At 36.0% G+C, this 12,569-nt stretch overlaps 1 protein-coding gene across 5 annotated transcripts in view; it reads left to right on the top strand.

Moving 5' to 3' along the window:
- The window catches only part of il2rb (interleukin 2 receptor, beta), a 32,440-nt gene extending 19,979 nt beyond the window's left edge, over positions 1 to 12,461 (top strand). For 4 of the 5 annotated variants that reach the window (XM_051886388.1, XM_051886391.1, XM_051886389.1 and 1 more), the window contains 8 exons: positions 1,113 to 1,224; positions 1,319 to 1,388; positions 1,485 to 1,572; positions 2,343 to 2,476; positions 2,650 to 2,869; positions 2,958 to 3,057; positions 6,810 to 6,894; positions 8,153 to 12,461. In XM_051886388.1, the coding sequence (XP_051742348.1) occupies positions 1,113 to 1,224; positions 1,319 to 1,388; positions 1,485 to 1,572; positions 2,343 to 2,476; positions 2,650 to 2,869; positions 2,958 to 3,057; positions 6,810 to 6,894; positions 8,153 to 8,875 (1,532 nt within the window). In that variant the 3' untranslated portion in view covers positions 8,876 to 12,461. Of the gene's footprint in view, positions 1 to 1,112; positions 1,225 to 1,318; positions 1,389 to 1,484; positions 1,573 to 2,160; positions 2,199 to 2,342; positions 2,477 to 2,649; positions 2,870 to 2,957; positions 3,058 to 6,809; positions 6,895 to 8,152 lie in introns of those variants that run through there. The other variant, XM_051886392.1, reaches the window with a different exon arrangement.
- Positions 12,462 to 12,569: the final 108 nt, after the last annotated feature.

The following is a 12,569-nucleotide window of genomic DNA, read 5'->3' as shown; positions in this document are numbered from 1 at the left end:
CAGCCTGTAAAACTATGAAATAAATATCGGTAAATAATGGTAACCTAAATAATAAGAAAGTTAAATATTATTAAAAAAAAAAAAAAAAAAACATTCGTTTTTTATTTCTACACAAAGGTGCGTCATGTAGCCTACCGCTCTGCTCTTTGAGAGGGATGTGGGACACGAGCAGGAAAGAGACCATTTCGCTTTAATAATATCTGTTATCTCCTGATGTTACAAGGAACTGACACTTGTTGTAAAAGGTCTGAAGAGCGAGTTTTATCTTCACACATTCAGGCTATATTTGATTTTGTGCTGCCAGGGAAAGCGAAAGTAAAAAAAACCGGCGTGTGTGAAAAGCGCTATACAAATAAACTTGATGCGCCTTATCAAGTCTAATAACAAGCACAAACTGTGTTAAATAGAAACTGACGTGCAAGCAAAAAGGTTTCTGTCCTACGGTGTTTTTTCTACTTCACCACAGTAAAGAATGCGAATAGCCTATAATAGGCCTAAAAGCGAACCAAAGGAAGAAACGTTATAATCCCCTGCGTGAGTGAAGAATTGGGAAAAGAAACAGAGATTCCATGTTCAGTAGAATAACTAATGGAATATTGTTAAATTCTTTGCTAATCGGGTGACCAGATCGTGATTCGCAAAACAGAATACAAAGCTTAAATGTATGGACTCACCTACCTCTCTCATTCGGCATGAACCAAAATGTTTCCATGGCTGCGATGTCACATTTAATTGCTAACCTATTATTTCTTTTGTAAACAAAGCTTTGTGCTTCACTCGTGTCATATTCAAGTAAATACTGGCACAGCCCTATCAGTGGGTACCGAATGTACCCGGATTCTCGGTACTACCGGTACTACAGAAATGCTGGTATCGTCACATTTTCAAAATTTCAGTACCGACTTGGTACCGAAGTACCGGTGCTTTTGACAACACTAATTGGGTATGTTTATGCACACCTGTGTTGTTCAGAAACAAGCTGTAGTCCAAAACCAGGCACTTTGTTTTATGCCCATTTCTTAACTTTACAAGTATTGACAGACAAAGTAAATGTTTACTTGTTTTCTATTAACTTATAATAACATTTTTTTCTCTGGTTTTACCAAAAACAGAAGATCTTTCCTGTGTGAGCGACTACTTGACCAAGGTTTCTTGTGTGTGGCGGAGCTCTACAAATTACTCCGGCCAGCGATGTGAGCTTGTGGGGGAAGAACACACAAAAAGGTTTGTGATTTTAGTTTCATGTCTCCGGATGGACACATTTATCATTGATAAATAAACCTTCTCAAATGTGAACTGAAGTTGAATCTGTGTGCAGATGTGAGCTGGTGCCACTGAGCAGTCAATCACATTCTACCAGAAGTTGTTCTATAACCTATCAAAAACATGTGAGTAGAAATAGATCGAATTTAAGTTAAATTACTATCAGCATGTATTCTCTTCTTACATCCCACCCTCTCTCTCTCTCTCTCTCTCTCTCACAGTACTTTTTTTTCATGAACCAAATCTGGTTGAGTGTCACCTGTAATGGATCTGTCAGAACTAAACAACGTTTTCAGCCTGCCCGACACAGTAAGTGGATTCATTCTGCTATTATTGGGTTGTACTGTAGATATGTTTAAAATGGCAGGTTAATGTAAAAAACACAAAAAGAGCGACTAAAATTGGAGGAAAGCAGGGGTAACTGTAACACAATAAATTTGCTTGGAAAACGATTTTGCTATTTAAATGAGAAAAACATTGCCATCACAATACAAAATAATTAATTTGATAATAAGGGCGTTTCAAACATGATTAAGGTTTTTGTTGTTGTTCAAATTCCAGGATTGGAATATAAAGTGGTCTGGACAAAATCAATTATCGCTAAAATATACACAAAACAGTACATTTCTTGGTAAACTGTACATAAACTTGGTATGTAAATCTATAAAAATGTGATAAATAAAGACCGTTTTTATTGACACACCTCATGCTGTTTGCTGTTGCTATGAATGTCATGAACGTCTGTTTGACGGCGCCACATGAAATACGCACTCTGATAAACTTTAAATAAACTTTACACGATTGAAATGCTCCTTATGTAATGTGTCGTTTTAAATCTGTTTTTTACATGCATCCAACCTTTTGTTTTGATTTTTATTTTATTTTTTTGCGTTCAAGACATAATTAGAGGGTTCAAACACTGCAGATGGAGCTGAGTATGTTTACATTTATGCATTTTACATCACAGTCAATTCTTTGAGAACAATTGAACACATGATGACTTAGCACCATGCTCTGCATGTTTATCAATGTAAATGTTCTCTTGTTTATTTGTTTTTATTTATTTATTTGAATGACAGTTAAGACTCAACCACCAGATAAGCCCACTGTAAGCAGGGATAACATAACTTGGAGTAAAGGCAGAAACTTTCCAGAAGACATAACGGATTATGAATTCCAGCTGCAGTTTAAAGCCGCAGATACAAGATGGGAGGTAAGCAAACATTTGTGTTTGATTTAGATGTTTTATTTAACATTTACCTATGAATTAATAAAAAATAAAATGGCATTCATCTGAACACATCCTGTCCCAAGTCAATTACAAAATTATTTTGAGAGCAAATCTTTTTATTTTTGTGTATGTTTGCGTATGCTTCTGTGCCATAGATGGCAAGGCATTGGAATATCTCTCATGGAAGTTACGTGCTGCTGGACCATCAGTCCCTGACTGCAGGAGAAGAGTACCAGGCCAGGGTGCGCGTGAAGCCTGTTGAACCCAAAAATGATGGTTACCTTCGGGGGCAATGGAGTGACTGGAGTCCTGCTGTGTCCTGGAGGTCTGAGATTGGAAAGCCAGTGAAACCAGAGGATGATGTGTCATCACCAGGTGGGGCCTCTTGCCAGCCCAGTAATATTATATAATATTATTTGTTTGCGAGTTATGACAACAATTTTAATCTTTTTGTTTTCATCAGTGCCTGATGATATGCGTGTAGTTCTGATCATTGGCTTCCACATCTTGCTTGTTCTGGCTGGTCTTTCTTTCGTCATCTATAAGGCAAAGAAAAGCAACCGGTGAGTATTAGATGTATATGTCTCATTGTCCCTTCTTTAATTTAGTAACATCCTCATTGACTTTTTCTCTTTTTTTTATATACAGGTGCTGGTCATATAATTAGAATATCATCAAAAAGTTGATTTATTTCACTAATTCCATTCAAAAAGTGAAACTTGTATATTATATTCATTCATTACACACAGACTGATATATTTCAAATGTTTATTTCTTTTAATTTTGATGATTATAACTGACAACTAAGGAAAATCCCAAATTCAGTATCTCAGAAAATTAGAATATTACTTAAGACCAATACAAAGAAAGGATTTTTAGAAATCTTGGCCAACTGAAACGTATGAACATGAAAAGTATGAGCATATACAGCACTCAATACTTAGTTGGAGCTCCTTCTGCCTGAATTACTGCAGCAATGCGGCGTGGCATGGAGTCGATCAGTCTGTGGCACTGCTCAGGTGTTATAAGAGCCCAGGTTGCTCTGATAGTGGCCTTTAGCTCTTCTGCATTGTTGGGTCTGGCATATCGCATCTTCTTCTTCACAATACCCCATAGATTTTCTATGGGGTTAAGGTCAGGCGAGTTTGCTGGCCAATTAAGAGCAGGGATACCATGGTCCTTAAACCAGGTACTGGTAGCTTTGGCACTGTGTGCAGGTGCCAAGTCCTGTTGGAAAATGAAATCTGCATCTCCATAAAGTTGGTCAGCAGCAGGAAGCATGAAGTGCTCTAAAACTTCCTGGTATATGGCTGCGTTGACCTTGGACCTCAGAAAACACAGTGGACCAACACCAGCAGATGACATGGCACCCCAAACCATCACTGACTGTTGAAACTTTACACTGGACCTCAAGCAACGTGGATTGTGTGCCTCTCCTCTCTTCCTCCAGATTCTGGGACCCTGATTTTGATTTCCAAAGGAAATGCAAAATTTACTTTCATCAGAGAACATAACTTTGGACCACCCAGCAGCAGTCCAGTCCTTTTTGTCTTTAGCCCAGGCGAGACGCTTCTGACGCTGTCTGTTGTTCAAGAGTGGCTTGACACAAGGAATGCGACAGCTGAAACCCATGTCTTGCATACGTCTGTGCGTAGTGGTTCTTGAAGCACTGACTCCAGCTGCAGTCCACTCTTTGTGAATCTCCCCCACATTTTTGAATGGGTTTTGTTTCACAATCCTCTCCAGGGTGCGGTTATCCCTATTGCTTGTACACTTTTTTCTACCACATCTTTTCCTTCCCTTCGCCTCTCTATTAATGTGCTTGGACACAGAGCTCTGTGAACAGCCAGCCTCTTTTGCAATGACCTTTTGTGTCTTGCCCTCCTTGTGCAAGGTGTCAATGGTCAAGTCAGCAGTCTTCCCCATGATTGTGTAGCCTACAGAACTAGACTGAGAGACCATTTAAAGGCCTTTGCAGGTGTTTTGAGTTAATTAGCTGATTAGAGTGTGTCTTCAATATTGAACCTTTTCACAATATTCTAATTTTCTGAGATACTGAATTTGGGATTTTCCTTAGTTGTCAGTTATAATCATCAAAATTAAAAGAAATAAACATTTGAAATATATCAGTCTGTGTGTAATGAATGAATATAATATACAAGTTTCACTTTTTGAATGGAATTAGTGAAATAAATCAACTTTTTGATGATATTCTAATTATATGACCAGCACCTGTATATACACTACAAGTCAAAAGTTTGGAAACATTACTATTTTTAATGTTTTTGAACGAGGTCTCTTATGTTTGGCTGCATTTATTTTATAATAAATACAGAAAAAACAATAATATTGTGAAATATTATTACAATTTGAAATTATGGTTTTCTATTTTAATATACTTTAAAATATAATTTATTTCTGTGATGCAAAGCTGAATTTTCAGCATCATTACTCCAGTATTCAGTGTCACATCCTTCAGCAATCATTGTAATATGCTGATTTATTATCAATGTTGGAAACAGTTGTGCTGCTTAATGTTATTTTATAACCTGTGATACTTTTTCAGGATTCTTTGATGAATAAAAAGTTAAAAAATATCAGCATTTATTTAAAATAGAAATCTTTTGTAACAATATACACTACCGTTTAAAAGTTTGGGGTCAGTAATTTTTTTCTTTTTTTTTTGAAAGAAATTAATACTTTTATTCAGCACGGATGTGTTAAATTGATAAAAAGTGATAGTAAAGATTTACATTGTTAGAAAAGATTTATATTTTGAATAAATGCCATTCTTTTTAACCTTTTATTCATCAATGAATCCTGAAAAAAGTATCACAGGTTCCAAAAAAATATTAAGCAACACAACTGTTTTCAACATTGATAATAACCGAGTATCAAATCAGCATATTACAATGATTTCTGAAGAATCATGTGACACTGAAGACTGGAGTAATGATGCTGAAAATTCAGCTTTGCATCACAGAAATAAATTATATTTTAAAGTATATTAAAATAGAAAACCATAATTTTAAATTATAATAATATTTCACAATATTATTGTTTTTTCTGTACTTGTTATGAAATAAATGCAGCCCTAATGAGCATAAGAGACTTCGTTCAAAAACATTAAAAATAGTAATGTTTCCAAACTTTTGACTGGTAGTGTATATATATTTATTCATTTATTTTTTAATTATTATCACACAAATCAGAGTTTTTAAGACATGCATGTTCCAAAGTGTGTAATAGTGCACACGTAGATTATATGTAAGCAATAAGGTACGAGAGGCTGTGCTGTATCGTGAATAAGTCACGGCTGAAGGACGTTGTTAGGTATGACGCAAAGCAGAGTGCCTGCAACCCCTTCAGCCATAACTTATTCACGATACAGCACAGCCTCTCGTACCTTATTGCTTTTATAAAACGGTTACAACACAATACAAATATTAAAGCCAAAAAATATATGTATCAATGCAACTTTCATGAAGTAAAATCACTAACAGCCTTCCTTCCACCCTGAAAAAGTAGTCCCTGACTGTGAACAGCAACAGAAGTTACATTATTAAGCCATTAGATGGTGGCAAAGACTGTCTTTATGAGTTTTATATTGAAAAGACTGAATTGTTGTGAACACGGAACAAGACGCAACTGACAAATGCTTTGACTAGTGCTGTCAGTCACGGGAAAACCCCTTAACTGTTAAAAGGACAGGATAATACATTGGACATTTAAACAGATTTTTTATTATGAACATAGGACTGACCTGAAGGAAAATGCTAAATCTGAATGCAGGTAATAAACTCGCTCACTCGATCTCTTTCTCACAACACTCTTCTACATAATACAGTAAGCTTCAATGAACAATATCCACTGAGAACAAACCGTTTACGATGCTAAGAGTAGTTGCTAAGGGTGTTGTGTAGTGATACACAGAACCGTTGGGTGAAGCAGTCATAGCCGTGTTTTATCGTGAATAAAACACAGCTATTGACCAATCAAAATCAAGGACAGGAACTAACCGTTTTATAAGTAGAAAATGAAGTATTAATAGTTAGTTTGACCTCCTGGGGTGTCCGAACAATATTTTTTGAAAAGTAAAGCCTTGTCATTGACCCTTTGTTAGAAAAGAACAAATATTTGACCTCATTTTTAAGACGTTCAAGGCCTAGTTTTCACCCCATTTGTGGAAAGTGCTGTGTAGGCGTCTGTATGTAGGTGTGTATGTTTTTCCGTGTAAGCGTGTACCCGTTGGTCTTTGTACCTGATATTTTTGTTTGCTTGTGCATCAGTATCAAGCATTATTATGTCTTTGCAGGTTATTAAAATCAAACCATCAACATGTTCCAGACCCCTCCAGATATTTCCAGCCTCTTCACACTGTTCATGGTGGAAACTTCCGGGTGAGTTCAGCTGTATCTCCTGCATATGCTATGTTAATTTAAAACTAGTTTCCAAAGTGCTACACTACCGTTCAAACTTTACTGGGGTTAGTAAGATGTTTTAATGTTTTTAAAAGAAGTCTCAAGGCTGCATTTGATCACAAATATGGCAAAATAGTAGTATTGTGGAATATTATTACTTTCTTGAATATATGTATATATATGTATGTGTATATATATATATATATATATTAAGATATTATATACATGATTTGCTGCACAAGAAGCATTATTATAAGTGTTGAAAACACTGCTTATGCTGCTTAATATTTTTGTAGAAACTGTGATACATTTTTTTTCAAGATTCTTTGATGAATAGAAAATTTAAAAGAACAGCATTTAGTTGAAATAGAAATCTTTTGTAACATTATACATGTCTTTATTGTTAGTTTTTAATTGATTGCCTTGCTGAATCAAAGTATTAATTTAAATAAAAAAACATACTCACCTATGGAAGCTTGTTTCCGCTACTTAATAAAAAATAAAAAAAGGTAATTGCGACTTTTTTATCTCACAATTCTGACTTTTTTTCTTGCAATTGCAAGTTTACATCTTGCAATTCTGACTTTTTTCTCAGAATTGCGTGATATAAACACAATTGCTTGTTATAAAGTCATAATTGTGTGATATAAAGCTGCAATTCCGAGATATAAACTCCCAATTTTGATTTTATAACACAATTGCGAGTTTATACTGTGTGTATGTATATATATATATATATATATATATATATATAAACTTGCAATTGTGTTATAAAGTCAGAATTGGGAGGTTATATTGAATTGGGAGTCAGAATTGCGAGAAAAAAAGTCAGAATTGTGAGTTTATAACACCCAATTGCCCAATATATCACATAATTCTGACTTTATAGCTCGCAGTTGTGAGTTTATATCTTGCAATTGTGAGTAATGTATACTGGTATTGCTGTTTTCACCAGTATAGTGGCAATTCACTCTTTCACTTTCTATGTTGTGAATTCACACCAACGCATTTGAGCATCCAGAAATGTATAGAAATACTAATAACATTCTCAGGGTCACACAAACAGGGTCACACAAACTCTCATGCAAAATCTTAACAGTACAAACTCTCATACACACACCCAAGTTTACAGATGTGGCCTAGACCTGCATTTCTTGCAAATGCCTACTCATATCTTCTTTCAGCAAGCCAAAAATCACACACACTGACCACATGCATTTCCTCTACTTGTCCACAGAACTGGCTGGGCTTTCAGAATTCTGTTGGGCCATTTCTTACCCCTCAGTCATGTGACGATATCTCACCTGTAGAGATCTCTGATATTTGGGACCTGTCCTTGATGGATCCCGACGCTCAGATGGCTACTTCCGTGCTTGTTCACTCCAATCAGATGGACTCTGGTCTCGAGAACAGCGGCACCAGCCATGCTTCATCATCTGGTTTCTCTAACATGGGCTACTTCTATAGCAAATCGCATTCAGGCTCTCTTTACCTCGAATCCTGCCCCGTGTACTTCACCTATCACCCTGAGGAAGGCACGAGCTCCACTGCCTCGTCGCCTAGGTCTTCATATGACTGTTTGCAAACCCCAAGTTACCAGATGGAACAGCTGAATAGCCCGGATTCAGGGTTCGACATGCCTGGAGAGCAGAATTGTGAGGAAGACCAAGATGATGATGACATCAGTGGCGAGGAGAGGGCCGCGGCAGAAGGACGTGCGCTGGTTTCCTTCATTATGTCACTGTCACAGGGTTCCCTCGGTGCTGTTCGGCCAGCAGAGAGTTTCACTCCGGTGCCCATCATCACACCGTGGTCTGAACCTGTGAGAGCACCCAGCCGTAGTTCCATCTCTGAGCCTGCAGAGGGCGCCGTGGTCAGACCCTCCTCCATGATTGAGCCTTGCGGGAGTGGATATTTGACCCTGAAGGAGATGCAGAAATACAGCAACAAATCCATCTGAACGCCTGTCTATTCCATCTCTGTCTGTATAGGGGTCACTGGGGCTTCTGGGTAGGTTTGTTTTTGAAAGTAATTTTCTATACAGTCAGATAGACTACTGTTTAATGTTTGGGGTTGGAAAGATTTTTTAATGTTTTTGAAAGAAGTCCCTTAAGCTCAGCAAGGCTGCATTTATTTGATTAAAAAAAAAAAAAATGGCATTATTACTCCAGTCTTCAGTGTCACATGATCCTTCAGAAATCATTCTAATATACTGATTTGATGATCAAGAAACATTTCTGATTATTGAAAACAGTTGTGCTGCTTAACATTTTAGTGGAAACCGTGATACTTTTTTATTTTCCAGAATTCTTTGCTTAATAGCATGTTCAAAAGAACAGCATTTATGTGAAATAGAAATCTTTTGTAACATTATGATTGTCTTTACTGTCACTTTTAATAGATTGAATGCATTCTTGCTGAATAAAAGTATTCTTATATAAATTTCTTTGAAAAAAATAAAAACCCCAAACTTTCGAATGGTAGTGTAGCATAAAGATTTGGCTACGAAAAAACTATATAAAACATTTCTACATTTAATATTCAGGAAATAAGATACAGTTCACTGAACCTTTTGTGACAACATGCCCCAATAGCAAGACATTTTCACACTCTGTAGGGGTAAGTTGTCACAAGGTGAACCTTAACAGCCTATTATAGGTGTTTCAGTGAAATTTAACAAAACCAGTCATAAAGGCCAGTTCATACCAAGAACGATAACTATAACAATATCTATATTGTTCTGTTTATTATAAGTGTGCGCTGCAGTTTTGTTGTCTGTCTCTTTAAATGCTCGAGCTCGTTAAAGCACGATGGATTCTGATTGGCTGTCAATGTATTTATCATTCACCGGCTGAAAAAAATTGTTCTGAAAGTGATTCTAACGATGCTGTTTCACTGTGCCTTTATCGTTATAGGTGTGGTGTGGACTCTGCTATTCCTTTAATATTTCGAACTATATCTTTATTGTTATCGCTATAGTTATTGTCCTCGGTGTGAACGGGCCTTAAAACAGCAAATTATAAAATTCTCTGTTTAAGGACTACAACAAATGGCTGGTAGGGACTATAATGAGCCTCTCCCTGGGTTGGTGACATCACTAACCCTAAAATTTACATAAACCCTGCCCCCGAGAGCACGCAACAAAGGGGGTGAGACCATGTTACTGCATTACGGTACAAAACACAAATGCAATAGCATGTCATAAAAGCAAGATGACAAAATGACAAATTATAACCATAATTAAACTAAACTATACCTGTTCTATCTTCATGCAGCATATATTCTCTGGCTCTGTAGGATCTTACAACAGTTCCCACACGAGCCATTTATAGATTATCATGACAGAATATGCTAATCAATGACTTTAAGATATCCCACATCAGCTTCATAAATTTATCCACTAACCATTCAGAAACGTCCTGCAGCATTCAAAATGTTGTCACGTCTTCTTGAGTCTCTCCATCATTGTCCGACTCCGTTTTGAACATAAAAGGCTGAACAGTTTCTGACATTTTCAGTGAGTCTGCGTGAGGTAATCGGCGCTGCTAACAGTACTATGTGCTAACATGAGCTATTGAAACCCCGCCCTCTGCTTAGGAGCAGCAGCTCATTTGCATATAAAGGGACACACACACAAACGGAGCGTTTTTGCTCACCCTCAAAAAGTGACAAATTTAACATGCTATAAAAAATTCAGACTTATTTTACGTCTTGTAAAATGGCATTATATCACCCCTTTAAGCGTTTTTCAATAGAAAACCATTATAAAGAAAACATTTAGCCATTGAGTGTGCAGCGTTCTGCTCGCCTGCAAATAGTATGCATCATCAATAAGGTGAATACTGAATTTGATCTTTTAATAAACACTGTTTTTGTACACAAAAGGCACATTTAGTGTTTTTCACGTTAAGCATTTTATAATATCCCGTTGTTTTTAGTGATTGGAATTATGCAGCAGGTGCTGTATATAAATCACAAGTGCCCAAATCTTACATTTTGTTCACATGTTTTTGATTTTCTTCTTTTGAGATGGAAAACTGACAGGCTTGTAATGGATGTTTTGCCCGTCAGGTCTCCGCACCAGTCACGTGACTGAAAACTATGACAATTTATTTGCATTAATTCTGAATGTAGTTTTATACTTTCCTATATTCCATTTGAATTAATTAACAAAAAAGTCAAAGGTCCTTCACAGCTGCATTATAACAGCTTTGAGCTGTTATAATCTCCCTAAATAAGCTAGATTTAATGGCATGTTCTGGGTTAAATACAACTTAAGCTCTGTTTGAACATCAGTGCCACTGCAATAAGGATGATATAGACAAATTTACAGCTCAAGTGACATGTTTTTGTATGAAAGAATTGATATTAAGTGCTTTGACAAAAATGCAAGCTTTACATTTCAGCTTTTATGCCCTCTGGAATTTTTTGCCCCATAGGCTTCCATTGTAAGTGCATTATTACTGAATTGAGGGACACGTTTAAATCCGTGGTAATTGGCAGAATGCCACAGATGCTGATAGAGCTTAACGTTCTGAACGCTGAACATTCCTGTAAAGTGACTTGTCACTTTTTTTTTTTTTTTGACACATATGAAGTAAGCATCACATTTGTGTTTTAACATGTCTTAAAGGGATAGTTTACCCAAAAATGAAAATTCTGTCATCATTTACTTACTTCCATAGTATATAAAAAAACTTTTTAAGACGGGGACCAGAAACTGTTTGGTTACCCAAATTCTTCAAAATATCTTCTTTTGTGTTCAGCATTTTGAGGAACTTCATGCAGGTTTAGAAAAACATAAGGGGGAGTAAATGATGACAGAATTTTCATTTTTGGGTAAACTATCACTTTATTGATTCAGTAATGTTTTATTTAGCAGATGTTAATTTGAATATAGCTTGTATAACTTGAATTGTCAAAGGTAATTGTGACCACTAACTGTTTATGTTGCTAACATTTCATATTTTCATGAACTGATGAACTTGTTCAAGTCTCCAAATTCAACATTTTTAACATTCAAGAACGAGTGCAAAGCATTTGCTTGACTTTTAGCTGCTATTTACTGTTATTTCATGTTTAATGCCACTGAATGCTATGAACATGGTATAAATGCTGCTTTTCAAATGTGAAATTAGAAATTCAGGGTGTCGTTTTGACTGTGGCAATCCACGTCTGCAGAAGCGTAAAGGCTTTTCAACTGAAAAATCTCTCTCAAGATATTACAACACTCATTTATACTGATGTCTGTACATTTTCTAGGACTTTAGTGGTATTTGAGCATTTCTGGATTGTACCTTTTAGAAAGCTCAAGAATAAGCCATTTTTTCATCAAAATAAACTGTATTATTCACTTTTTTTTGTAGATGTATGAAAAAAAAAATCATTTTTTATTTTAACAAAGAATGCACTTATACAGTGTAATGATACTTATATTATGTTTCTTACTTTTTTTTACTTTGTTTATTGTAAGTTTTTTATCCGATAGTCACAGCTCTTACTTATATGTTATTGTTGAGACTGAAATAAAATCCCAAGAAATATAATCTTGTGAGTGTCTTTTAAAAAAAGCTGTGTGTGTGTGTGTGTGTGTGTGTGTGTGTGTGTGTGTGTGTGTGTGTGTGTGTGTGTGTGTGTGTGTGTGAATGAGTGGA

The sequence above is a fragment of the Ctenopharyngodon idella genome, chromosome 3 (assembly GCF_019924925.1).
Source record: "Ctenopharyngodon idella isolate HZGC_01 chromosome 3, HZGC01, whole genome shotgun sequence".
Classification (NCBI taxonomy): domain Eukaryota; kingdom Metazoa; phylum Chordata; class Actinopteri; order Cypriniformes; family Xenocyprididae; genus Ctenopharyngodon; species Ctenopharyngodon idella.
This window is presented reverse-complemented; position numbering and strand designations above follow the sequence as displayed.